The sequence below is a fragment of the Indicator indicator genome, chromosome 33 (genome assembly GCF_027791375.1).
Source record: "Indicator indicator isolate 239-I01 chromosome 33, UM_Iind_1.1, whole genome shotgun sequence".
In the NCBI taxonomy this organism is placed as follows: Eukaryota; Metazoa; Chordata; class Aves; order Piciformes; family Indicatoridae; genus Indicator; species Indicator indicator.
Window position 1 is genome coordinate 8368567 of NC_072042.1, and position 27305 is coordinate 8395871.

The window sequence follows — 27305 nt, forward strand, 5'->3', positions numbered from 1 at the left end:
AGGAGCAGCTGTTAGCTGAAGAGAGGTCAGATGTTCCTCCTGACAGGGTAAAACCTTCCCAGGCTCTTTTCTGTTCTTCTTGACCTGCCCTCAGGAACCATCACAAGGTCTCCTCAGCCATGGCTGAGGTCTGCAGGGCTGCACATCATCCACCCAGCTTTCCATGGAGCCGCTTCCCTTCCATCCAGCAATGCTGGAACTGCCCTGCTCCTCAGGGATAGGTGGGATCACAGAATCCCAGCATGGTGGGGGCAGGAAAGGATCTCTGCAGATCATCCAGTCCACTCCCCTGCTCCAGTAGGGGACCCACAGCAGCTTGCGCAGGATCACAGTGACCGGGGGGGTTGGAAGCTCTTTGGGGATAGACTCCACAACCTCCCTGGGCTCTGCTCCAGGGCCTCCAGCACTCTCACACCAAACAAGTTTCTCCTCCTGTTCAGATGGAACCTCCTGGGTTCCAGTTTCTGCCCTCTGCCCCTTGTCCTGTCCCTGGGCACCACTGAAAAGAGCCAGGTCCCAGCCTCTTGCCCCTTGCTCTTTAGATCTTGCTGAGCATTGATCAGATCCCCTCTGGGGCTGCTCTTCTCCAAGGCTAAAGAGCCCCAGGGCTCACAAACCGAATGGTTTGGGTCGGAAGGGACCTTAGAGCTCATCCAGTGCAACCCCCTGCAGCCAGCAGGGACATCCCCAACCAGAGCAGGTTGCTCAGAGCCCCAAACAACCTGACCTGGGATGGCTCCAGGGAGGGGGGAGCTCCCACCTCTAGGGGCATCCTGGGACGGGGTCTCACCACCCTCAGTGTCAAAAATCTCTTCCTCTGCTCTCTGAATCTCCCTCTCAGTTCAATGCCGCTCCCCGCTGCCCTGTCTCCCCCACCGCCGCCAGCCCCTCACGCTGCGCCCCCCGCGCCCCGCCCCTGGGGCCCCGTGCTCTCTGAGGGGCGGGGCCGGACGGGGGCGTTCCGCGGCCTAGCTCCGCCCCTTCCCCGCCCTCCCGCCTCTACCGCGCACGCGCCGGGGCGGTGCTGCACCTGCGCGCCGCCGCGCGCCAGTCTCATGCGCCTTGCCGCGAGCCGGCAGCAGGACTGCGCGCCTAGCCCGCCACGCAGCCGCCGCGCGCCGCCCCGGCCCGGCGGGAACCGGTGAGGGGTGGGGGGAGGCAGTCGGGCGGGCGGCACCATGCGGGCAGGTGCCGGGGGGGGCGGAGCGGCGGCAGCGGCGGCAGCGGGCGGCACCACGTGGAGCCCCGCGGAGCGGGGGCGCGGGCGGCGCGGCAGTGGCGGGAGCTTGTGGCGGCGGGGAGCGGTCGGTGCGAGGCGGGAATGGCGGGGCGGGTGGAGGGGAGCCCTGGCCGGGCAGTGGCGGGGTGTCCGCCCGTGGCAGTGGTGGGGCACGGGGCCCCTCCAGGCCCCTCTGTGCCTCCGGCTGCCCGCGGCAAGCCCCGGCTGAGGCGGTCTGGGTGCCCGCAGCGGGGCAGATGAAGTACATCCTGGTGACGGGCGGCGTGATCTCGGGCATCGGCAAAGGGATCATCGCCAGCAGCATCGGCACCATCCTCAAGTCCTGCGGGCTGCGGGTCACCTCCATCAAGATCGACCCCTACATCAACATCGACGCGGGCACCTTCTCCCCGTACGAGCACGGTGAGTGCCCCAGAGCCGGGCACCGGCCGTGCCTGGACGGAGCCATCTCTGCGCGCTGGAGCAGTTTTGGCGCTGTGGGGAGCAGCAGGCTGAGCCTGGCCGTGGTCCTGGCAGCAGCCGTGCCGGGGCTGTGCTTGCTGCCTGCCTGGGCACTCAGGCCCGGGGCAGGAGGCCTCTTTGCTGTAGAAGGCTTTGAGTTGGGTGAGCCACGCCTCGGCTTGCTGTAGCAGTCATGGGAGGCCTTTCCTTGCGCTGGATTCCCGCAGCTGTGACAGGCAGAGCCTGCCAAGTGCTGGCACTCCCCTAACCTGTGTGTCTGTGCCCTCCGTGTGCCGCAGGGGAGGTGTTTGTGCTGGATGATGGAGGGGAGGTGGACCTGGACCTGGGGAACTACGAACGCTTCCTTGACATCCGACTCACCAAGGACAACAACCTGACCACGGGGAAGATCTACCAATATGTCATCAACAAGGAGAGGAAGGGAGACTACCTGGGCAAAACTGTCCAAGGTGATGGGAGGCTTCATTTGTGCTGCTTAGGAGCGTCTCTGTCTGTGTTTCTGTCCTGCTTTGGAGGCTTTTGAGGCCTTCGCTGTGTGTGCACTGTCCTGGTGGTGGTTTTTGTTTGGCTTGTAGAAGGGGGAAGCAGAAGATGCACCAGTTGCAGGTACTCTGGTGTGTGCCATGCTGAGCTGGGTCACCTGGAAGCTCCTCAGAGCTTCAGTGCTCAGCAGCATGCAGTTGTTTGGACCATGGGCTGGACCAGCAGGTAGCCAGCACTGGGTGTGACCAGGGCACACTGACACCCCTGGGTTTGGAGGTTGGGGGTTGTAGGTTTGCTGGTCACAGTGCTTATTGCCTTGGATAATTGTCATGAGAAAGCCCAAAGGATCTTTGAGGACCAGCTCAGTCCCTTCCCTTTTGAAGCATCCTGCACAGCTGGTTTGGATAAGGACTCTCCTGGACAGTTTAACAGAGAGTCTCAGTTTACAGCATGGAACTGTTTGTTCCTGAATCTCCCATCTTAAAGGAATCATTGCTTACATGTGTTTAAGTTGAGGCAGGATTTGCAAGTCCTGCCAAGGCTCTTCTCTTGGAAATCACAGCCAAGAATAATCACTTCAAAAAATGCATAAAGACCCAGTTCCTTGCCTGGGCCAGAGGAGAGGCCATGACTGGTTCTTTCCCATAATTGTTGTGTAAAGAGTTAGAGGCAGAAATGTTTGTGGGCTGTGTTGTTAACCCTTGCCTGGATTTCTTCTCCAGTTGTTCCCCACATCACAGATGCCATCCAGGAGTGGGTGATGAGGCAGGCACGGATCCCTGTGGATGAAGATGGCATTGAACCCCAAGTCTGTGTGATTGAGGTGTGTAGCTCTTTGGTTATAAGCTCAGCCCTGTGCTGATTTTGCAGAGTCAAGTTGTTTTTTTGCAGTAATGTTCCACTTCACCTCTTGCTGACTTGCTTAAAACTCCCTCTTGTTAGCTTCACTTACTCTGTCTGGGCTCTTGAGTGCTGCCTGCCCAAGGCTGCACAGAGACTTGTTCATAGATTCATGGAGTAGTTTGGGTTGGAAGAGACCTTGAAGATCATCTAGTTCCAACCCCATGGCAGGGACACCTACCCCTAGACCAGGTTCATAGAATCACAGAATGGTCCAGGCCAGAAGGGGCTTCCAAAGCTCATCCAGCCCAACCCCCTGCACTCAGCAGGGACATCCTCCACCAGATCAGGTTGCCCAGAGCCCTGCCCAGCCTCACCTTGAATATCTCCAGGGATGATTCCTCAACCACCTCCCTGGGCAACCTGCTGCAGTGTTTCCTGCAAAGCATTTCTTCCTTAATCTCCAATCTAAGACTAAGCATAAAGACTTAGACCTTCAAAGGTCCCTTCCATCCCCAACTGTTCTGTGATTCCATTTTTGAGGTGCTTTGCTCTCCAGTGCAATGTGAATTGGTCAGTGGAAGAGGATTAGCTCATGACTTCTACACCAAGGCATGAGTTACTCAGATGGTGCCCTTCTTCCTTGGTGTGTAGAGGGAGGCTGGGTAGATGCCCCTCTGGATGCAGTTGCCTTCGCTCCTTGGCAATAAAGGGAGCCTTGGAGTGACCAAATTCAAGCACAGACGTAGAAGAGGGCATGGCACAAACTGGTGGAGCCAAACCATTCCCTGTGCGCTGCCAAGGCTGTCCTGCTGCCAGAGGAGGCAGAACAGGGTGAAGGTCCTGAGCCTGCTGAGTTGGTTGCTGGGATGTGGGCTGGCCAAAGATGACCTTTGATGGTCCCTCCCAAGCCAATGCAATCTGTGACTCTGTGGCGGAGCTTGTCAGAGTGCCCAGATCCTGGTGAGCTGGGGCTCTCCCTGCAGCTGGAATGCCAGCTCCTGTCCCAGGATTCACAAGCCTGCATCCTGGAGTGCCTGACAGCACGTGGGATGCTGCAGTGCCCCAGGGAGTGCCTGCTGCTCTGTGTCCAGAACCACTCTGATCCTCTGGAGAGGTGCTGCCTGCATGAGGAGCTGGGTTTTGATGTGCTTTTTTGATTCTGGGGGGAGACCATGAAGGTAAAATAAGAGCTGGGGCTGCCTGTGGCAGTGGTGCACACAAAGGGCAAACCCTGGAGCTCTGCATGCTCCTGCAGAGAGTCAGAGGGGAGTGCTGGGGAGGTGCTTTAGTGTCCTTTTATGTCTGTTTTATAGCAGGGTTACTGCACACCAGTGGGTGATGTTTTGGCCCTGGTGTCACCCCTAAATGTCCTTCTCTTCTCCAGCTGGGGGGCACAGTGGGGGACATTGAGAGCATGCCCTTCATCGAAGCCTTCCGCCAGTTCCAGTTCAAAGCCAAGAGGGAGAACTTCTGTAACATCCACGTCAGCCTGGTGCCCCAGGTAAGGCCCAAAGCTTTCTTCTGGTGGGCAGAGGCTTCCCCAGGCCAAAACTTGCTTTGCAGATGTGTGTTTGTGAAATGCTCTCTCTGGGCACTGTCACATCTGTGTTTGTGTGCAGACACTTGTGGAGGGGGTGCAGGGAATGTGTGGTGGTGTGTTGGAAAAGGCTTGCAAGCAATGAACAGGGACTTGGGGGGTGTAAAGGTGTCAGAAATAGCTGGGAGCTGCAGCAGGGTCATAGAATGGTTTAGGTTGGGACTCCAAAGCTCATCAAGTGCCAACCCCCTGCCATGGGCAGGGACCCCTCCCACCAGCCCAGCTTGCTCAAGGCCTCATCCAGCCTGGCCCTGAACACCTCCAGGGAGGGGACAGCCACAGCCTCCCTGGGCAACCTGTGCCAGTGTCTCCCCAGCCTCACTCTCAAGAATTTCTTCCTCATCTCCAGTCTCAATCTCCCCTCTCCCATCTCAAAGCCATTGTCCTCATCCTGTCACTCCCAGCCCTTGTCCCAAGTCCCTCCCCAGCTCTCCTGCAGCCCTTCAGGTACTGGAAGGCTGCTCTGAGGTCTCTGCCCCAACTCTCCCAGCCTGTCCCCACAGGGGAGGTTCTGCAGCCTCTGATCATCTTCATGACCTCCTCTGGACCCTCTCCAGCAGCTCCAGGTCCTTGTGCTGTGTCCCAGAGCTGGAGGCAGTGCTGCAGGTGGGGTCTGAGCAGAGCAGAGCAGAGGGCAGAATCCCCTCCCTGTGCTGCTGCTCTCCCTGCTCTGGATGCAGCTCAGCACACAGCTGCCTGCTGGCTGCCAGGGACCATTGCTGGCTCCTGGGGAGTTTGTCACCAATTGAGACCCCCAAGGCCTCCTCCTCAAGGCTGCTCTCAGCCACTCCTCACCCAGCCTGGATTTGTGCTTAGGATTGTCCTGACCCAGCTTCAGGACCTTGCTCTTGGCCTTGTTGAAGATGCAGCTCTGCATCCTTCTGTGCTGTTTTTCTCTGTGGGTTTGTCTCCTGGCTCTGGCAGCTGAATTTGCTTTCTAGGCCTTTCTGTTTATCTTCATTTGCAAAATTTCATTTCTTCAGAGCTAACAGGAAATTCAGAGCCACACTCCACAGCCCTTTGGGCTTGCTAATAAGATCATGTTTCAGGTTCTTCCTGGGGTTCTTTAATCCCAGAATCACAGATTGTTGGGATTGGAAAGGACCTCCAGAGATCATCCAGTTCAACCCCCTGCCAGAGCAGGGGCACCCAGGGCAGGGCACACAGGAACACATCCAGGAGGGCTTTGAAAGTCTCCAGAGGACACTCTACAACCTCTCTGGGCAGCCTGCTCCAGGACTCTCTCACCCTCCTCCAAAGAAGTTTCTCCTCAGGTTGAGGAGCTTGTACCTGTTGTGCCTTGTCCTATCCCAGGGCACCAGAAAGAGCCTGGCCCCTGCATCCTGACCTTCACCTCTCACATATTTACAGACATAGATCAGATCCCTCTCAGCCTTCTCCTCTCCAGACTGAACAGCCCCAGGGCTCTCTGCCTTTCTTCACAGCAGATGTTCCAGCCCCTTCATCATCCTCATAGCCTCCATTGGACTCTCTCCAGCAGATCCCTGCCTCTCCTGAACTGGGGAGCCCAGAATGGGACACAGCATTCCAGGTGTGGCCTCACTAGGGCAGAGTAGAGGGGGAGGAGAAGCTCTCTGGACCTCACAGCCCCTCACATGTGACTGAGCCCTGGCACTCTGAGTGGCAGTTGCCTTTGGTTCAGAGATTCAGCTCAGAGGAGGCTTCATGAAGCAGAGCTGTGACAAGAATCAGTTCAGGAGAATCACAAAGAAAAGAAAAATGTCCTGATGTGCCAAGGAGGTGAGAGGGACCCCAGTTAATATCAGAAGTGAGGGAAGGGTTTTGTGTGCCAGGTAACCATAGAGTGGCTCAGGCTGGAAGGGGCCTCAGAGCTCATCTGCTCCAACCTCCTGCTGTGGGCAGGGACACCTCTCAGCCAGACTCAGCTGCTCAAGGCCTCATCCAGCCTGGCCTTGAACACCCCCAGGCAGGAGGCAGCCACAGCCTCCCTGGGCAGCCTGTGCCAGACTCTCACCACCCTCACCCTGAAGAACTTCTTCCTCAGCTCCACTCTAACCCTGCTCTGCCTCAGCTCCAAACCATTCCCCCTTGGCCTGTCTCAGACACCCTCAGGAAAAGTCTCTCTGCAGCCTTCCTGCAGGATCCCTTCAGGTGCTGGCAGGCAGCTCTGAGATCCCCCTGGAGCCTTCTCCTCTCCAGGCTGCACACCCCCAGCTCCCTCAGCCTGTGCTCACAGCAGAGCTGCTCCAGCCCTGGATCATCTTTGTGGCCTCCTCTGGCCTCTCTCCAGCAGCTCTGTGTCCTTCTGCTGGGGACACCAGAGCTGGAGGCAGTGTTGGAGGTGAGGTCTGAGCGGAGCAGGGTCCAGGGGCAGAATCCCCTCCCCTGCCCACACTGCTACAGGCTCAGCTGTGTTCTCTCCTCTGGTTTGGGAGACAATTTGCGGTCTTAAGTGTCTGCTGCAGGAGTGGCTGCTGACCAAACTCAGCAGTGCTGGAGAGCAGGAGCTTTGTCCTGGAATGGGGTTTGGCAGAGGTTAATGGAGTGCAGATCAATCTTTGTTCTCTTCCTGTTTCTTTCCCCTTGTCTTTAGGCCAGGTGATTGATGGAGAAAAATATCAAACCCAACAAATATTTGGTGTTTGGAGGGAGCAGTGGAGAAAGCCCTTGGGATGTCTGCTTTCTCCTTCCCTCACTGTGGAGCTGAGCTCTGGTCTCTGCCTCTTGCTTTCAGAGTCAAGCAAGGGTCTGCAGGGCTGTTTAAAGCTGATGGGAATTGGCCAGGACCTGAGTTAGAGTTTTTACCAGATGGATGGGGATGGGGGCTTCCTGGTTAGCCTGATGAGTCCTTGCCACACATCACCATCATCATCATCATCTGATTTTCCAACCTCTGCTCTTCCCTGAGCAGCCAAGCTCCACGGGGGAGCAGAAGACTAAACCCACCCAGAACAGTGTTCGAGAGCTCCGGGGCCTTGGCCTCTCACCAGACCTGGTAAGGTTTGCTGCATGCCTTGGACTGGAATCTAACAATGCTCTGCTGGAGTGTTCCAACAACATCCTGCTCTACACCCTGGCTGAGTGGAGAGCTCTTGTGCTGAAAGGGTGAGAGCAGCAGGGCTGGGCTTGCCCCAGCCCCAGCCTGCGTGGGGACAGCTCTGCTGGGGGCTGGTTGTGTGCTGGCTGAGTGCTGCTCTTCTGCTTCCCAGCCCTGACTCTGCTGCTCTCAGATTGTTTGCAGGTGCTCCACTCCCCTGGATACCTCAGTAAAAGAGAAGATCTCCATGTTCTGTCATGTGGAACCAGAACAGGTGAGGATTGCTGTCTGCACTCCCCTGGCTGCTGTCAGGAGCCCTGAGCTGAGGGTGTTTGTGTTCTGGCTCTGCTGCATAATTCCTTTGCTGCTGTCTCACCCACCTTCCTTACACATGTCATTGTGCCAGAAGAGGCCTTTTCATGCCAGCACTCAGGTTTGCTTGTAAGGCACTTGGCTGAGGCCCAGAGAATCCTGTGGAATCCAAGGGATTTCCTGAGTAGCTGCTTTTGACCTTAGTTATCCTTCCAGATTCCTGCTGTGAACACAGGAGACTGAGGCTGCTCAGTAGTTAGAGGCCAAAGAGTAGTGGCCCAGAATGAGATTTAAAGTTGACATGGATGTGTTTGGATGCTGCTCTTCTGCCCAGGATGGCATGAGGAGACACTGCAGGGCCAAACTGAAGTGGTATTTGAGAGGAGCACTGCTTCACTGGAATGTGGTAGGGATAGGCAAAAATTCCATCTTGGCTTCATTCTTTCTGTGCTGAGAGGGCTCTGCAGGGCACAGTCTGAGCAAGAGCTTGACAAATAGTGATGGAATCATAGAATTGTTTATTTGGAAAAGCTCTCCAAGATCATCCAGTCCAGCCACCAAATCCTGGCTCCAGGTGCCATGGCCACAGGTTTCTGGAACACCTCCAGGCATGGGGACTCCACCACCTCCCTGGGCAGCCTGTGCCAAGCCCTGACCACTCTTGCAGCAAAGACATTTTTCCTCCTCTCCAACCTAACCCTCCCCTGGCACAATTTCAGTCATTTCCTCTCCTATCACCTGAGACTGGGGAGCAGAGCCCAACCCCCACCTGACTGCAGCCTCCTCTCAGGGAGCTGTAGAGAGCAATGAGGTCTCTCTCAGCCTTTTCTTCTGCAGACTAAAGAAGCCCAGGACCCTCAGCCAAACTGTCTGTAGCCTAGAGATTAACTCTTCCCAATCCAGCTGGAGTTTTGGTGAAGGTCTGAGAATCATTTCCCAGCTGCAGGCTCTGTCCAGTGCTTTTTATTCCTTTCCTAGATGAGCCTTGCAGTCTCCAGTCTTGCATTCAGAGTGACCTGGCCACAGTGTGGATGTGTCAGCAGAACAATCTTGGCTGGGACCTGGCAGTTGGCTCTTGTCAGTCACCTCCTGGGGTGTTCAGAGCAGTGTTGCAGTTCCCTGCCTGCAGTTGGAGCTGGATTGTGAAGGAAATGCTCTTGACTAGAGCAGGAAAGTTGGCAACTAGGGAGCTTTACTGCTGCAGTTCTGAACTCTGCTTTCATTTGAGAATGAGGACTCAAAACTAGTTGTGCCAGTGTGTTTGTGAGCCTTAAAGCACAGCCTGGCTCTTGATGGACAGGCAGCAGTTGCCCAGAGCTGTCTTTGCCTTCCTGAGGAAGCCCTTTTTGACCTGGAGCTGCTGACCTGCTGCTTCTTACTGACCTGAGGGTTGTTGGCTCACAGCTGATTAATTCATGGAGTAGTTGGGTTGGAAGGGACATCAGAGGTCATCCAGCTCCAACCCCCTGCCATGGGCAGGGACCCCTCCCACCAGCCCAGCTTGCTCAAGGCCTCATCCAGCCTGGCCCTGAACACCTCCAGGGAGGGGACAGCCACAGCCTCCCTGGGCAACCTGTGCCAGTCTCTCCCCACCCTCACTCTCAAGAGTTTCTTCCTCCTCTCCAGTCTCAGTCTCCCCTCTCCCAGCTCAAAACCATTGTCTCTTGTCCTGGCACTCCCAGTCCTTGTCCAGAGTCCCTCCCCAGCTCTCTGGAGCCTCCTTGCAGGCCCCTGCAATCCTGGACAGTCTCTTGCTGTATGGAGAGTTCAGCTTTCCCTGGCTGTTCCTGTGGGGCCCTGGTAAGGCATGGCAGTGGTGGGAAGTGAGGAGCTGGGCTTGCCATGAAGTCTGGTTCCAGTCAGGATTCCCAGGAAGGCTGCACCACAGGAGGTCTCTTCAGAGTGTTCTCTGGCCTTTGCTGTGTGCCTCCCCAGCCTGGCAGCAGCTGGCTCTCACTGCTAGGTTGTGCTGGTAGAACCCAAGGAGCTTGGGGAGCAGCAATCCCTGGGCATTCCTGGAGGATTCACAGATCCTCCATCAGGCTGGAAGAGAGCCTCCAAGGGCATCCTGTCCAACCCCCTGCAGGCATCAGGGACACCTCCAACCAGAGCAGGCTGCCCAAGGGCCACAGCAAGGCTGATCATGAATGTCTCCAGGGATGAGGTCTCCACCACCTCCCTGGGCAGCCTGTTCCAGTGTCTCCCCAGCCTCACTCTGCAGAACTTCCTCCTGAGGTCCAACCTAACTCTGCCCTGCTCCAGTTCCAAACCATTGCCTCTCATCCTATCCCCACAGCCCCTTCTGAACAGTCCCTCCCCAGCCTGCCTGGAGGTCCCCTGCAGATATTGAAATGCAGCTCTGAGGTCTCCCTGGAGCCTTCTCCAGGCTGAACAGCCACAACGCCCCCAGCCTGTGCCCATAGCAGAGTTGTGACCTTTCCAAGGCCCTGGAAGCTGCTGTGGAGCTGTTTGTTGTGTGTTGTTTAGGTGCTCCTTGGGTTGCCTGCTAGAGACAGAAGCTCTGATGTCTGTCTAAGGTAACTGCTGAGGCCCCTAGCTCTGTTCTGATGCCCTTCTCTCCTCTGCCAGGTCATCTGTGTGCATGATGTCTCCTCCATCTACAGAGTCCCTCTGCTCTTAGAGGAGCAGGGAGTGGTTGACTACTTCAGGCACAGGCTTGACCTCCCCATTGAGAGGCAGCCCAGGAGGATGCTGCTGAAGTGGAAGGAGATGGCTGACAGGTGAGCTGCAGAGCTGGGCACAGCCTGAGCTAAGCTCCTCTTGAGCTTCTCTTCCTGCTTGTTGGCTCCTTAGGTGCTGAGTGTTGCTTCATCTTCCTCAGCTCTTCTAACCTGCTGAAATGGTTTTCTTTTACTGCTTTGTTCTTGATGTTTACCCAAAAGTTTTTGCAAGTGAGGATCATAGAATCCTGGAGCATTTGAGGCTGGGAGGGGCCCTAAAGCTCACCCAGTTCAAACCCCCTGCAGCCAGCAGGGACATCCTCAACTAGAGCAGGTTGCTCAGGGGCCCAAACAGCCTGACCTGGGATGGTTCCAGGGATGGACATCTCCCACCTCTGGGCAATGTGGGACACTGCAAACAATGTCCTCCTTTTATCTATTCTAAATCTCCTTCTTTTGGTTGAAAACTCAAATGGGTCCTGTTAAAAAGTCTGTCCCCATCCTTTCTGTGACTCTTAAGTGCAGAAGGGCCACCAGAAGGTCTCCCTGCAGCCTTCTCCATGCTTTCAGAAGATCCTGTGAGGTCACATCCCTGGGATCCTTACCTTGTGTTTGAGTTTGAAGCCAGTAGAAGGTGGACAGCTCTGCCCTCCCCTTTTTCTACCAAAGAGCCCAGTGCCATTCCAAGGTGGTCTAAACCTTTTGTAGGCCTGTGTGGGAGGCCTCAGGGGTGTCCCTCCAAATGACCCTTTGGAGTGTGCTTGCAAGCAAGCACTGCAGCTGCTTGTGGCTGCTCTGAGACTCCCAGCACAGAGAGATTCGTTTTTAGCTGTGAGGAAATGGTGAATTGAGTCTCTGCAGGCACCACTCAGGCCCCTTCTGAGGACTGAAATGTCTTTGTCCTTCTGAGAAATTAATTACCAAGGTCTAGATTCACAGAAAGCATTGGGCTGGAAGGGACTCTCCAAGGTCCCCTTGTGCAGGCAGGCAGCAGGGACCCCTCCAGCTAGAGCAGGCTGCCCAGGGCTCTGTCAGCTCTGACTTTGAATGTCTCCACCACCTCCCTTTATTGGCACTGCCCACCCAGCACTAGCAGCAAGGGTTCCCTGTCCCTGGGCAAGGCCCTGGGTGCCCAGGTGGGTGAAGGTGCTTGGCAGGGCTGAACTGAACCTTGGAGGGTCCCTTGGCTGCAGCCAGGGCTGCTGCCTGAGTGCCCTGCTGCTGGGGGCTGAGGTGATCTGCCTGGGCAGCTGTTGGTCAGTGCAGACCCCTGCAGGGCTTTGATCCTCTCCTCACAGCTTCCTGCAGTCTGGAATCTAGGAGAGGTTCCTGGAGAGGCTTTGGATCTCCTCCTTTGGCTGTTGAGCCCAAGCAGAGATGTGTTCCCTTGTGGGGGGACTCTCTGCAGCTGCTTTTCTCTCTCATTATTTCTTTCTCCCTTTCTTTCAGTCTTGCTTTGGTGTTTTAAAGTCACAATTACTGTAACAGGTCCTCATCTCACTGGGTGGACTCTGCTGTCACGTGTGGGGGGGGCCCTTGCCCCATGCTGTGTCACTGCTGGGCCCCCTCCTGAGTCTGCTCCCTGCAGGTACGACCGGCTCCTGGAGACCTGCTCCATAGCCCTGGTGGGCAAGTACACCAAGTTCTCAGACTCCTATGCCTCTGTCATTAAGGCCCTGGAGCACTCTGCACTGGCCATCAACCACAAACTTGACATTAAGGTAGGAATGGAGCTGTCTGGGGGGGAGAAAGGGAAAGATCCACATACAGACTCCTGCTACCCACAGCCCTTCCCAGCTGGGTTAGGATCAGCACAGAGCCACAGGCAAGGAGAGGCAAGTCAGGCAGGGAACTTGGAAACTGCCTTTGGATTTCAGCATCTCAAAGCATCTCCTGTGAGGCATGAACCAGCTTCAGAGAAAACCTTTCAGCCTCTAAGAGTCACAGACTGCATTGGGTTGGAAGGGACCCTCCATGGGCATCTTGTGCAACCCCCTGCAGTGAACAGGGACACCTCCAGCTAGAGCAGGTTGCTCAGGGCCACATTGAGCCTGATCTTGAATGTCTCCAGGGATGGAGCCTCCACCACCTCCCTGGGCAGCCTGTTCCAGTGTCTCCCCAGCCTCACTCTGCAGAACTCCCTCCTGAGGTCCAACCTAACTCTGCCCTGCTCCAGTTCCAAACCATTGCCTCTCATCCTATCCCCACAGCCCCTTCTGAACAGTCCCTCCCCACCTGCCTGTAGATCCCCTGCAGATATTGAAATGCAGCTCTGAGTGTCCCTGGAGCCTTCTCCAGTTGGTTGGAATTGCATCATTTGAAGCACAAAGACAGGAAAGGTCCTGCCTGTGGCTGATGGGAGGTTTGTTGACTAACAAGAGATCAACCCAGCAAAAAACACAAGCAAGCAGCCAGTAGGAAACAAATGCAGAGCTCTCCAGGAGGAGCTGTGATGTCTTAATTGAATGAAGGAGACCCTGTGCCCCCTGTGGCAGTCTCTCATCATCCTTTCTTGGATTTCTTCCCAGTACATTGACTCTGCTGACTTGGAGCCAGACACTCTGCAGGAGGAGCCTGTGCGCTACCACGAGGCCTGGCAGAAGCTCTGTGGTGCTGAGTAAGGCTCCCAGCCTCTGGCATTGCCTTGGAGCCTGCTGCTGCTGGCAGTTCTGGGAGGAAGAGCCTCACTGGAGACTCCTCTTGGGCCCTGCAGCAGCACTCTGGCAGTGCCCCACATGCCCTCTGAAGGCTGTTTGGGATAAGGTGGAAAATGCAGAATGAGTGAAGGGGTTGGTGAGAGGCAGCTGTGGAGCAGGTGGGGAAGCCAGGGGGAAGGTCAGGTGTGGGAAAGGCTTTTTGACCACAGAGAGAATGGGAGAAAGGTCTAGAAGGAGAAAGTGTGAGAAGGGAAAAGCCCTGGGATGCAGAGGAGGGCCAGGAGTCAGCCCAGCAGACAGACCCAGTGGAGTTTGTTAGGCCTGGAGGCAGGAGGGCTGGGGCCAGGGGTAAAGAACCTCCTGCAGAACTTGGGGTCCTTGTGTCTGTGGTCAGGACAACTTGGCCCTGCAGCCAGCAGCTTCCTCAGCATGAGCCTGGCTGGGTGAAGTGTTGGCAACCACCTGTGGGCTGTGCAACCTGAGTGTTGCAGTGCTGTGACCTGTGGTGGTTGGGATCTGCTGGGAAGGTCACCTCTGTTTCCTGGCCAGTCTGGGATGTGTGATGTGACCACAGAATGGGTTGGAAGGGATCTCAAAGCTCATCCAGCCTGTGCAGCCTGTTCCAGAGTCTCCCCACCCTCACCCTCAACAATTTCTTCCTCATCTCCAGTCTCAGTCTCTCCTCTCCCAGCTCAAAGCTATTCTCCCTCATCCTGGCACTCCCAGCCCTTGTCCAGAGTCCCTCCCCAGCTCTCCTGGAGCCCTTCAGGCACTGGAGTGGTTCTGGCACCAGGTGCTGGTGCTGGCTCAGGTGAAGTCTCATGGAAGCCATGCTGGAGACAGGGCACTTCTGAGACCTTTTCAGGAGTGAGGTCTTGCAGTCCAAGGCTTTCCAGGAGAGGTGGTGTGTGGGTGGCTGTGGGGAGCCCCCATGCTGAGCCCCCTCTGAACAGGATCATCTCATCCTCACACAGTGGGGTGCTGGTTCCTGGTGGATTTGGTGTTCGGGGGACTGAAGGCAAAATCCAAGCTATCTCCTGGGCAAGGAAGCAGAAGAAGCCCTTCCTAGGTGAGAAGTGGTTCAGCCCCAGGTTGTGGGGCAGCCTCTCTGCCCTCAGCCAGAGCCTCACCCATTGGCATCAGGGTCTGCAGTGTCCACTCCTGAAGGTGGTTGGCTGAGGAGGGCCCAGGGGGCAACAGTTGCCAGCTCTGCTTAGCTCTGGGGTGGTTGGAGCTGGTTGCCTGTGGTGCCAAGGGATCCCTGTCTGGGAGTCTCTGGGGAGGCTGTGGTGCTGTGGGCAGGAAGCAGGATGTGTGCCTGTGAGTGAATGGAGAGGGGGAGCAGCTGGGGTGGGGTGGATGGGGCAGGGGGGGAACAAACCTCTTCAGAGCTGCCTGCTGCTGCAGGTTTTGTGCTGCCTGAGGGCTGTGTGCTGTGCTCAGGGCTCCCTGTGCTGGCCTGACCCTGGGTCCTCTGTCCCCCACAGGAGTGTGCCTGGGCATGCAGCTGGCAGTGGTGGAGTTTGCACGCAGCGTCCTGGGCTGGCAAGGTAACTGCACAGCACCTCCTGGCCCTTGGGCACCCCTCTGCCTGCTTGAGGGGTGCCTCTGACTATTTTCATGCTTGGGATTTTCAGGGTTTCATTTCCTAGGCCTGTGCAGCTCCTCATCCCCTTTGCTCATTCAAAGGGAACAGGAAATTTCTTCCTAATGAAACACAACTGAAGGGAGCAGGGCATGGAAGCATGGAGGGAAGCTTGCAGGGACAGGAGCTTGCTTTGCTTAGAGGAAGGCTCAGCTCCTGACCCAAGCCCCCCAGAGGAGCTGTGTCTGTGTGCTGCACATCCTCAGTGCCCCCAGCTGGCAGGGATGGAGCCCAAGCAGCACTGCAGCTGCCCAGGCAGCTCAGCCAGGACTCACAGTGCTCTGCTGCCCTTTGGGCTCTGCTGCTTGCCCTGGGGGGGTCCCTGCTGGCAGAGTGCCAAGGGGAGTTTCTCAGCCTGGTTCTGGCTCTCACTGGGTAGGGCAGGATGAGTTTCTGGGAGCACTTCTGCTGCCTGCCCCTGGCTGGGTGTGTTCAGGACACTCTGAGCTGCTGAGTGCCTGCTGCCCCCTGCCCAGCCCTGCCTGCAGGGCACTGACTGCCCTGAGCTGCTGCCAGCCCTGCTCTGCAGGCTCTCAGCACACAGGGTTCAGGTGGCTGCTACCAGCAGTGTGGGGGGCAGACAGAGCAGTGCCTGGAGGGGTCCTGTAAAGGCACCTCAGGGGGGGAGGGCCTTGCTGCTTCCAACTGCTGACCCTTCCCTTGCAGATGCCAACTCAACAGAGTTTGACCCCAAAACTGCTCATCCTGTGGTGAGTTTCTGCTTGTTTGTGATACCCATCCTGTGCCAGGCTGCTCTGCACCTACCCTTGGGTGCAGTTAGGAGCTTGGATTAGTGTCTGGTGGCTTTTAGGGTTGCTTGCCATCATCTACTCCTCTGAAAAGCAAATGTCTCTGCCTAGTTAACTGTGGCAGCTGCTGCTCCACAGAGGCTGCAGGGCTTGCAGGGAACCTCTGGCAGGGTTTGTTTAGCTTTAATTGCCCTTCATCAGGTGAGGAGTGAGGGCTGCTGACAGGGCAGCTGGGGAGCTAACTGCCCACAGGATAAATACTAAAGATTTGGCAATGCCCAGGTTCCACTGCACAGGTGTTTGATGGTGAGCCCAGAAATCATCCCAGACTCACAGCATGGCTCAGGCTGGCAGCCAAGAGCTCATCTGCTCCAACCTCCTGCCATGCCCAGCCAGACTCAGCTACTCAGGGCCTCATCCAGCCTGGCCCTGAACACCCCCAGGCAGGAGGCAGCCACAGCCTCCCTGGGCAGCCTGTGCCAGACTCTCACCACCCTCACCCTGAAGAACTTCTTCCTCAGCTCCACTCTAACCCTGCTCTGCCTCAGCTCCAAACCATTCCCCCTTGGCCTGTCTCAGACACCCTCAGGAAAAGTCTCTCTGCAGCCTTCCTGCAGGATCCCTTCAGGTGCTGGCAGGCAGCTCTGAGGTCCCCCTAGAGAAAGGAATTCCTTGGAACACTTGTGGAGGGATTTTGGAACCAGTCTCTCCTAGCTGCAGGCTCCAGGGTCCACCCTCAGGGCTGGCTTCTGCTGTCCTTTGAAATGCTCCACAGGGAAATGCCAAACCCAGGTTCTGGAGTTGGTGGTAAAGCAGAAATGAGTTGGATTTGGGCTTTTGCTTCTGTCTGTCATTGTTCAGCAGCCCAGCAGTGGTGTGCGCTCTGTCTAGATGCTGGCTGAGACCATTTCCTCAGCTACAGCTTCCTGAACACCTTCAGCCCTTCTGTGTGTTCTGCACAGCCCTTACCAGAGCTCAGCTGCCCTCCCTGGGCACTTGGGGTACCCTGTCCAGACAGTGTGCCCTGGCTCAGCTGCTGTGGGGATGTTTTCTTCTCCTCACTGCTGTTCCAGAGCCTGCCCAGGGCTGTTACTCCTCCTGAGTCTCAGCCTGCTCTCTGGCTGCTCTTTGCAGGTCATTGACATGCCAGAGCATAATCCTGGGCAGATGGGTGGCACCATGAGGCTTGGCAAGAGGAGGACACTCTTCCAAACCAAGAACTCAGTCATGAGTAAGGCCTTGCTTACCCCTTCTGGAAGTGTTTCCTGGGATGAGGGATGGTGGGGTGGCAAGTGGGGCCTGGGAGTGTCCCTGAGTTGGGAGGTGTTTGCTGACTGTTCTGGTAGTGAAATGGGAATCACAGCATGGCTCAGGTTGGAAGGGACCTCAGAGCTCATCTGCTCCAACCTCTCAGCTAGGCTCAGCTGCTCAAGGCCTCATCCAGCCTGGCCTTGAACACCCCCAGGCAGCCTGTGCCAGACTCTCACCACCCTCACACTGAAGAGCTTCTCCCTCAGCTCCAGCCTCACCCTGCTCTGCCTCAGCTCCAAGCCATTCCCCCTTGGCCTGTCTCAGACACCCTCGTGCCAAGTCTCTCTGCAGCTTTCCTGCAGGATCCCTGCAGGGATTGGAAGGCAGCTCTGAGGTCCCCCTGGAGCCTTCTCCAGGCTGAACAGCCCCAGCTGTGGTCCCCTCCAGAAGTGTCAGAGCGTGGGGGACACCTCCAGGGGCCTTGCTGCCAGCTGGCACTGTGTGAGGTTGGCACTGTGTGAGGTTGGCACTGTGTGAGGTGTTTGGCTGTTGTGCTCCTGCTGCAGGGAAGCTGTATGGGGACCATGACTTCCTGGAGGAGAGGCACAGGCACAGGTTTGAGGTAAGGGAGCTGCTGTGGGCAGGGAGCTCTTCTGGCTGATCCAAACACAAGAGATCAGGGGGGGTCTTGCTTCTGCTCTCCTAGGTCAACCCACAGCTGAAGAAGTGCTTTGAAGAGCAGGGTCTGAAGTTTGTAGGCCAGGACGAGGAGGGAGAGCGAATGGAAGTGGTGGAGCTGGAAGGTGAGTCCTGGGCAGCTGGGGGGGGGGCCAAGGGGAAGTGTTTGGAGCTCCTGTGGCTCATCCTGGGATGGCTCCATCCATAAGCCCACTCCCAGAAACAGCCCCATGTGCCTGTCCATGTGGGCACTAAGGGCAGGGTGGGAATGACAGCAGCAGGGCTGCAGCACCAGTGGTACCAAATGGGGCCCTGGGGTGCATCAAGAGGTTCTTCTGCCCCTCTGCCCTGTCCTGCTGAGACCTCACCTGGAATATTGCATCCAGTTCTGGGCTCCCCAGTTCAGGAGGGACAGGGATCTGCTGGAGAGAGACCAAGGGAGGGCTGCAAGGATGCTGAAGGGACTGGAGCAGTGCCTGGGGAGGAGAGGCTGAGAGCCCTGGGGGTGGTTAGTCTGGAGAGGAGAAGGCTGAGAGGGATCTGATCAATGTCTATCAATAGCTGAGGGCTGGGGGTCAGGAGGGAGGGGACAGGGACAGGCTCTGCTCAGTTGTGCCCTGGGATAGGACAAAGGGCAGTGGATACAAATTACAGCACAGGAAGTTCCATCTCAACATGGGGAGGAACTTCTTCACTGTGAGGGTCACAGAACACTGGAGCAGGCTCCCCAAAGAGGTTGTGGAGTCTCCTTCTCTGGAGCCTTTCCAGCCCTGTCTGGATGTGTTCCTGTGTGACCTGTGCTGGATCCTATGGTCCTGCTCTGGCAGAGGGTTGGACTGGAAGATCTCCAGAGGTCCCTTCTAACCCCTGACACCCTGTGAGCTGTGACCATCCAGCTGCAGCTCAGCCACTGCCTGCAGGACCCTGACCCTGTCCCTTTCTGTCTCCTAGAGCACCCCTTCTTTGTTGGGGTCCAGTACCACCCCGAGTTCCTCTCCAGGCCCATCAAGCCATCTCCCCCTTACTTTGGCCTCCTCCTGGCATCTGCAGGCAGACTCACTCATTACCTGCAGAAGGGCTGCAGGCTCTCACCCAGGTAGGTTGGAGGCACCAGGGCAGGGCTGCTTCCTACAGGGTAAACCAGAGAGACTTCTTGGCACTGAGGGGGAGCCAAGGGGGGTCTGCAGCACCTCCTCTTTCTGCAGTGTCTTGGAAACCTCCTGGCTTCATTTTCAGGTTGAATGTAGAGCTGCCCCACAGGGAGGTCCTGAGAGGAGGCTACCAGGATGATCAGAGGGCTGGAGGACCTCTGCTATGGGGACAGGCTGGGGGAGTTGGGGCTGTGCAGCCTGGAGAAGAGAAGGCTGCAGGGAGGCTGCTGCAGACACAGAGGAGGACACAGAGAGGGTGCTTGAGCAGCTGTGTGGCAGCATGCACTGAACAGCACAAACCAAAGGCAGGGGCACTGGCAGGGGATGCCCTGAGCTCACCAGGGCAGGAAGGGCTCTGTTGGCCTTTCTGGGTCAGGCTGCAGTGCAGCTGCTCCCCAGGAACTGCTGTGGCCATGTCACTGCCCTGAAGCTGCCTCACGTTGGGGCTGCCAGGGGCTGAGGGATGCTTTGCTCTCCTGAAGGGCTTCTCCCAGCAGAGCAGCTGAGGTTCCCTCTGCACTGCAGCACCCTGAGTTAGTGTCACTGCTCCTGCAGGCCCCTGCTTCTGCTCACAAATAGTCCCATGGGCAGCACATGGCCTGAAAGCTCTGTGGCAGCTCTGTGCCTTGCTCCCCTCTGTCCCTGGACCCTTCTGGCTCTCAGCACATTTTCAGGTGGCAGCCAGCAAGGGGTGCAGGCTGTGCCTGCAGGGTGGGAGCACTGCAAGGGCCTGGGCTGGGCTGCAGGACCCTGGGGAGGCTTGACAAGGACAAAGGGGAGTCCTGCATCTTGGGAACCCCCTGAGTAGCACAGGCTGGGGGTGAGCAGCTGGGGAGCAGCCCTGCTCAGCAGCAAGCTGAGTGTGAAGCAGCTGGGGGCAGAGGGAGGCTCAGCAGCTCCTGGGCTGTGTGAGAGCAGAGCCAGGGCTGGAGAGAAGGGATCATGGCTGCTGAGCACATCCAGAACACTCTGGGGGGTTTGGGGTCAGGCAGTGCCAGTGCAACAGGGATGTGGACTGGAGGGAGGTCAGTGCAGGGCTGCTGAGGGCAGGAGGTTGGAGACCTTCCCAGTGAGTGGAGGCTGAAGGAGCTGAGCTTGCTCAGCCTGGGAAAGGGAAGACTTCCTGGGGGCTAAGAGCAGCCTGCAGGGCCATGAGCAGGAAGATGAAGGCAGGATCCTTGTGCAGGGGAGGAGGAGACCCAGGGGACAGACACAGGAGAGGTCCTGAGGGGCTATAAGGAACATCTGTCAGCATGAGCTCAGCTGCACTGCTGTGGGTGAAGGGCTGCTTGGTCTCTGTCCTTGGAGAGCTTCAGAAGGTGCCTGGAGGAGGCCCTGAGCAGCTGTGTCTGAGCTGGAGGCTGTCCCTGTGGTGCAGCTCTGCTGAGGTCACTTCCCTTCTGAATTGCTCTGGGACTCTGGAAAAGCTCTTGAAGGGCTTGGAGGCCATCAGGTGGCTCTGGGGAGCTGTGCCTGGTGGGTGCCTGGTAGGTGCTCACCCACCCTCTGCTCCCTGCTCAGTGGAGTCCCTTTGCCTGCTGCATTGCCTGAGCCATGGGTGACCACTTCCCAAGCCCTGGAGCTGATGGAGCCTCAGGGGGTGGTGACCCTCAGGATTCTGTGTGCTCAGCCTCAGCCAGCAGCACTCAGCACCAAGCCCTGCTGGCTGCTGGGCCAGGCCCAGCTCCATCACCACTTGTGCTCAGCCAGAGCCTCTCTGCACTCCCCAGGGACACCTACAGTGACAGAAGTGGCAGCAGCTCCCCTGACCTGGAGATCACAGAGCTGAAGTTTCCATCAGTGAACCATGACTGAGTCCTGGTAACTTCTACTGACCTCAAACCTCTCCTGCAGACAAAACTCTATGCCCAGGCTTCCTCCTGGCAGTTGAACCTTTGACAGCAGCTGGTAGAGAAGTGGCACTGGTGGGAGGTGCTCCCAGCTGTGCCCCAGCTGTACTGAGGGCCCTGCAGTGCCTCCTGCCTCAGCATTGCCTCAGCAAACTGACCCCAAAGCCCATGGGGGAGTCTGGCCTTCAGCTGAGACACAGGAACAAAGCTCCACTAGCAGGGCCTGAGGCTGGGGCAGGGCTGAGCCTGGGGTCCCTGGGTTGGTGTTCTGGAGGCAATCCCTGGCCTCTGACAGCAGCTTGGGAGCAGCTGAGCTCCTCCATCTCCTGGGACAGCAGCTTGAGCCCTGAGCTGGAACAGCTGCTGCAGGTGTGGGCCATGGGGTGCAGCCAAGCCAGGGGACCCCAGCAGTCACAGCAGCAAAGGCTGAGCAGCAAGGCTATGACCCTGTCCCTGCTGCTCTGGCTGGCTTTGGGGGCTGACTGCCAGGGGATGGGCAGCCCTCACCCTCCCCTCCCCACAGCAGATGCTTCCCAGCCTAACCCAGGACCTCCCCAGCCCTGCTTGTGGGGCTGGGTCCCAGGGGTCCCAGGGTGCTGGCCTCGTCCAGCTCTGGAACAGGAACCACCTGAGGAACCTTCTGTCTGCATCCTGAGGGCAGCTCTGAACCTCTGGCTCGCTGGCAGTGCCCAGATGCCAGTCCTGGTGCTGTGCTGATGGCTTGGAGGCTGTCCCCAGAGGAAGCTGTAGGGACAGTGACATTGCTGTGTCCCCTGCCTGGCCTGCTGCTGCCTGGCCCAGCTCAGCTGCACCACCATGAGGGCTTCCCTTTGGAGCTGCTCTTGGCTGGGCAGGGCTCACTGCCTACAGCTCCTGGAGCTCTGGGGGCTGGAAGGGCTTGGGGGGACCGTGGAGTGAGGACATCTTCTGCCCTGGGCAGAGGAGCTTTGGGCTGTGCTTGGTGGGGCTGAGCTGTGCTGGGCTCAGCCTGCAGTGTGCTGGGCAGGTCCAGCTGTGGCTCTTCACTCCCAGTTCACTCCTGCTCCCCTCCTCTCTCCCCAGATGTCTCCACTGAAGAGAAGAAGTCCTCAGGTCCCCCAGGAGTTCTTACAGCAATAGAGTGACTGAACCCTTGGCTTTGGCCTTTCCTACCCTAGGGTTGGTCATTTCCCCCCTGAGTTCCTGCCTCTCTCTTTTCTCAGCTCCTCTGTCCTTGGTTCATTTCCTCTGCAGACTTCACTTCTGGAGGGCAGCTCAGCCCAGCACAAGCAGGTCCAGGCTGTCCTCAGCTGGCACCATCCTGGAGATCCACAGCAAGCTGGGGGTGGGATTGGATGTGAGGGGAGAATGCAGCTGGGCCTGGCCCGGCCTGGCCTGGCTGCTGAGCTGCCTCCTCCAGCCTCTGCTCGCCCCACAGCCCTCTCTGGGGAGGTGTCTGGAGGCCAGGAGGTGCTGGAGGCTTGCTCTGTTCCTGAGCTGTGCTGCAGGGGAGGAGTGCTCAGCTTCATGCAGTCTCTTTCTTGGGGGGCAGAGGGAAGATTTTGCTCTTCGGTGTCTCTTTCAGCACTATTTAAGAATGGTTGGCACTGGTGCCCTTGGGGCAGTTGTTGCCAGCAATGAGATTTAACCAGGAAAATCTTCCTGGAGTGGAGTTCCCTGGAGCACTGCAGGGGTGCAGCTGGAGGTGGGGGCACTCCAAAAGCAAACCCTGAAGCAGAGCTCCTGGGACCAGTGCTGGCTGGGAAATGGCAGCTGGCAGCCCAGGGAGGCACAGCAGGGAGCTGCTCTCAGGTGCTGCCCTGCTCCCCTGTGTGTGCATGGCCTCAGCCTGCACAGCTCTTGGTGCTTTCCTCTCCCTGCCTGGACCCTGCTCTTGCCTTCTCCACATGGAGGGCCTCAAGTCCAGCTGCCCACACAGCACAGAGCTGGTTCCTGAGGCAGTCCCTGGCTCAGCCCTCAGCTCCTTGCTCTCCTGCAGGCTCAGCTCTGCACTTCTTGCTTTGTTGCCCTTCCCCTGCTCTGGCTGCAGTACAAACAGCCTCAGGGTTGGCCTTGGGTCAGCAGGAGCCAGGGGCAGGAACTTATCTGACCCTGGGCAGAGCTCTCCAGGGGCTCACAATGGAGATGCTGCAGGTCTGAGCCTGGCTGAGCCCTGAGCCTGTGCAGCTGAGGCCAGCTCCCCTCCCCATGCCCTGCAGCAGCTGCAGTGCCCTCCTTGCTCCTTTCCAGCTCCTGCTGGCCACGACTGCTCCTCAGCAGGGAGGCTCCTTCCTTACCTTTTTCTCCCCTGATATGGTTTTGTTTGGGCCCAAACTGCAGCTGCCTCGCCGGGAAGGGGTGGTTGGTAATAAAAGGAGGAACTGGCCAGGAGCTGCTGTCTTGCTTCTGTAGCTTGGGGGAGGGAAGGGACTGAAGTGGACCAGCCCTGCTCCAGAGGAACCCCCCGGGGGTTGGAGGTTCCCCAGCTCTGTTTCCTATGGATTTCAATTCCAAAGTCTGCCTCCACTCCTGGGACTTCCTCCCTGCTTCCCTTCTGCAGTGGAGAAACCTTGAGCCCCCCAGCCCCTGCAGGGCACGTGTCACTGCACTTACTCTGCAAGATGTCTGATGGAGGATGTGCTTCCTCTTCCTCTTCCTCCTGCACAGGTGGGAGGGTGGCTGAGGGTGTCAGGAGCTCTGATGGGTGAAGCACTGCCATAGATGGGTGGTGAGCTGGAGGGGACCTTAAAGCTCATCCAGCTCCAACCCCCTGCCATGGGCAGAGACTCCTCCCACCAGCCCAGCTTGCTCAAGGCCTCATCCAGCCTGGCCTTGGACACCTCCAGGGAGGGGACAGCCGCAGCCTCCCTGGGCAACCTGTGCCAGTCTCTCCCCACCCTCATTCTAAGGAATTACTTCCCAATCTCCACTCTAAGCCTCCCCTGCTCTAGTTTCAAACCATTGCCTTGAGCTGTGTGGGGCTGTCCCTGCTCCAGCCTCACCTCAGCTGGGGGTCAGTAACCAGCACCCAAAGCTGCCCTGGGGATGAGTGGCCCAGGGCCACTCCAGCCTGGGGGCAGGGCCTGTGGTGCCCTTTGGTTCCTGCCTGCTGCCCTCAGGCTGCAGAGCTGGGGAAGGATCTCTCCCTTTGGGCCCATCCTGCTCTGTGCCTGTGCTGTCCTCATGCCCCCCAGCTGTGTCCTGCTGGGTGTTCATCCTCTGGGGCTGTTCCTCACCTGATCAGCAGGAGAGAGTTGTTTGCCCCTGGGAGCTGCAGGGTGCAGAGCTCAGCTGCTCCCCCCCCCGCCCTGCACCACCTCAGCAGCCCTCCCTGGGCACCTGGTGCCAGCCCAGCTCTTGCCCTAAGGCAGGGCCTGGCTGGCTGCAGCCCCACTCGTGGCCATGTTGGTAAAGCCTCCCCTGAGCCATCTGCCCCCCCTGGAGCTGGGTTCCTGCTGTGGTGGGGCAGGGAGGAGGCAGTCCCAGTGCCCAGGCAGGGTTGGGCAGTGTGCCCCTGGGTGCCAGGTGGCTTCTGCCTTTCTCTCCACCCTTAGGTGCTGCATTTTAGCTCCTGGGCTGGGGCTGCAGAAGGGAGACTGCAGCAGGGTCCCTGGGCTCTGCACACAGGCCTGGGACTTTGGGCACCCTGGCCCCTGGCTCAGCCACCAAGGCTCAGCCCTGAGGGTGGCCCCAGCTGCCACCCAGGCTCTGCTGCCGTGGGGCTGGGGGCAGGGACACCCTGACTGCCACACAGTGCCAGGAGGAGGTCTGGGGGGCACAGAGCTAGGTGCTGCCACAGTGGTCCTGGGTGAGTTTGGGCCAGAGGCACCCGAACAGACTTCCTGGGGTGCCCAGTGAGCCCCAAGGCAGCAAGGCCAAGGGCAGAGCTGGGGAGGGTCTCTCAGTGCTGCCATAACTTCAAGGCCAGCCACAAACCCTTCTCCCCAGCAGAACTCACCCTGCTGCCCCCCTGCCACTGCTGCTTCTCACCTGCCTTCCCCAACCACCAGCATCTCCCCTTCACCACCAGCCCCTGAGGAGATGTCTCAAGGTGCTCCAGGCACAGTGTGAGCCAAGGCATGAACCCCCCTGGCTCACTGCACATGAAGGTGAGATCCCCCTTGGCTCCATCATCATCACCTTGGCTCCATCATAATCAACCTGGCTTCTTCATCACCACCTTGGCTGCTTCATCACCACCTTGGCTCCATCGTCACCACCTTGGCTGGAGGACCAGCCCTGCTGAGCTGGGCCAGCTGCAGAGCAGCCCAGTGAGTGCTGTGGGTGCAGGTGCCCCATGCCCAGGGTGGGGCCTGGCTGGACCCCTGGACTCGGTGTTGCCCCAGCCCATGCCACCAACCCCTCCCTGTGGGACAGCAGCCCCTGACAGCTTGCAGTGGCTCCTGGGTGTTCTGGAGCTGTCCAGATGTGGAGCCTGTGGCCCTGGCAATGCTCTGTGGCAGGCAATGGGGGGCTCAGGGCTCAGCTTCCCCCCACCATGTGCCCATGACTGGCTGGGGGTGGTGTTTGCCCTCCCCTGCCTCCTGCCTCAGGGCACCATGGCAGAGCAGCTCTGAGCTGTGAGTGCAGAGTAGTGGGGCCAGGGAATCCCACCAGGGACTGCTCCCTGCTCCAACATCCCCCAGGTGTGGGGGAGCCCCAGAAGCTCCAGGCAGGATCAGAGCCTCTGCCCACAGCACTGCCACACGTCCCTGAGCACCCAGGCTGCTGCAGCAGGAGCAGGAGGTGCTGGGGGCTGCTACAGCAGGAGCAGGAGGTGCCGGGGGCTGCTGCAGCAGGAGCAGGAGGTGCTGGGGGGCTGCTGCAGCAGGAGCAGGAGGTGTTGGGATCCCCTGCACTGTTCGTGGGGCAGCACCAGGACCTGCAGCACTTCTGCCCAGGCTGCTTGGGGCAAACCATCCCTGACAGCAGCCAGCAGCTGCCTTGGGTGGGACCAAGCAATGCTCACAGCTCTTGAGAGGCCTGGGGGGCGGCAGAGGGGCTGAGCAGAGGGTGGGCAGAGGCTGATTCCTCTCCTTCCTGGCACTAAACCATCACCAGATCGAGCTGGTTCCTCTCAGCCCAGCTTCAGCCCAGCACTTCCACTAACAGCCCTGGAGGCGCGGGGCTGCGGCAGCCTGAGCCTGTCCTCGGGCAGCCCCTGTCCTGTGCCCCTTCCCTGGGGCGATGCTGCCAGCAGAGCACGCAGGGCCGGGGAGGGCCTCGGTTAGCCTTTTATTTATAAACAACTGAAGGTAAAAGAAGTGCAGAGGAAAGCTCTGATGGCCCCGCGCAGGGCTGTCTCCAGCGGCCGGCGGGAGCAGCATCGGCTGGACGCAGTGCGGGGGAGGAGGGGATCCTGGGGCCGATGCTGTGAGACAAGAGGCTGAGCCCAGCTCCCCTGGACCATGCTGGGCAGCAGCAGGGCAGGCAGCAGCAGGGCAGGCAGCACAGCTCCTCTTCAGTACTCTGAGAGGGTTCAATTTTCCCCTTCGGGGTAAAGATGGGAGCCTGGAGGGCGCCCACCATGGAGCTGCTCTGCTGCTGGCCCGGGCCCTGGAGCTGGCAGGGGTGTGGTTGTGAGATGTTCTCTGGGGGCAGAGGGTGAGCTAAAGGCAGGAGGACAAGAAGTGCCTGCAGTGAAGATCCTGGCCCAGCCCTTTGGCCACTGCAGAAGGAAGCAGGAGTGGAGTGGGTGCATGCATGGGCACAGCCTGGCACAGCCCTGCTCTCTGCCATGCCTCCTGCTCTCCAGTCAGCCCTTCCCCAGCTGCTGTGGGCCCAGGACAGGCAATCTCCAGGGGACAGCTATGGCCCTGTCCCTGCAGGCAGCCCTGGCCCTGCTAGCTGCTGCCCAGGGGACATGGCCTGGGGCTGGGTGGCCTCTTGCAGCTGCAGCCAAGTGCCTGGGACTGCAGGACAGTGCTCAGGTGCCATCAGAAATAAATACATGGGAGGGTCTGAGACAAAGAGGTGTCCCCTGCACAGCCCTGGCAGGAAGGGCAGCACAGAGACAGGTCACACTGGGCTCCTCTGACCTGCCAGCCCCACCAGCCTGGCACAGGCACCAGAGCAGCAGGGGAGCCCCTGGGAAGACCTTTCCATCTCTGGCTACAAAGCTCCAGGAGCTGCGAGTTCAACAGGTAGAAAAGAATCCTTTCAGCATTTCAAAGACAATGCCATAAAAAAACAAATCCCAAAGGACAGGAGGTGGGAAGGGCTAGTGGAATCCTGCAGCACCCAACCAGCCTCCAACACTGGCCCCGGCCCGGCTGTGCCCAGGGCACACCAGGCCCAGCTGCCCCCTCCTGGCTCTCCACAGCTGCTCCTAGCATGGCCTCCCCATCAGCCATGAACACGAAGCCTGCAGCCTGGCAGTCCCGGGGAGGCTGCTGGGGACTGGGGGGCAGGCAGAGCTCAGGGGTGAGTGGCCAGGGCCAGGCTCCCCTGGCAGTGGAAGACAGGGCTGGGGCTGCTGCTGGAAGCTTGACACAGTGCCACAGGGTATGAGCAGGGGCTGGGGGCACCGAGCGTGGGCTGGGAGCACTGTGCCCTCTCAGCTGGGCTGCCCTGTGAAGCACAAAGCACCCAGCCCCCACCCTGGCCCCCTGCCCCTGCGAGGGGATGGGAGCCATTGGCTGCCTCGCAGCACAGGAGCCACATTGAGGGGGAGCAGCGCACCTGGCGCCCACGGGCTCTGCCCACAGC

At 58.6% G+C, this 27305-nt stretch overlaps 1 protein-coding gene across 1 annotated transcript; it reads left to right on the forward strand.

Moving 5' to 3' along the window:
* The first annotated feature begins 1476 nt into the window (after positions 1-1476).
* CTPS1 (CTP synthase 1) lies at positions 1477-20583 on the forward strand. The gene is made up of 17 exons (XM_054395288.1): positions 1477-1642; positions 1981-2151; positions 2908-3008; positions 4413-4529; positions 7519-7602; positions 7838-7918; positions 10546-10697; positions 12226-12358; positions 13166-13254; positions 14269-14363; positions 14782-14844; positions 15606-15649; positions 16823-16919; positions 17506-17561; positions 17646-17742; positions 18569-18713; positions 20499-20583. Exons 1-17 carry the CDS (start codon positions 1477-1479, stop codon positions 20581-20583), a joined length of 1776 nt encoding a protein of 591 aa, XP_054251263.1.
* Positions 20584-27305: the final 6722 nt, after the last annotated feature.

Coding starts and splice junctions, on each gene's coding strand:
- CTPS1 (XM_054395288.1), top strand. CDS start 1,477: ATGAAGTACATCCTGGTGACGGGCGGCGTGATCTCGGGCATCGGCAAA. Junction 7,919..10,545: donor GTCATGTGGAACCAGAACAG/GTGAGGATTGCT, acceptor CTCCTCTGCCAG/GTCATCTGTGTGCATGATGT. Junction 12,359..13,165: donor ACCACAAACTTGACATTAAG/GTAGGAATGGAG, acceptor ATTTCTTCCCAG/TACATTGACTCTGCTGACTT.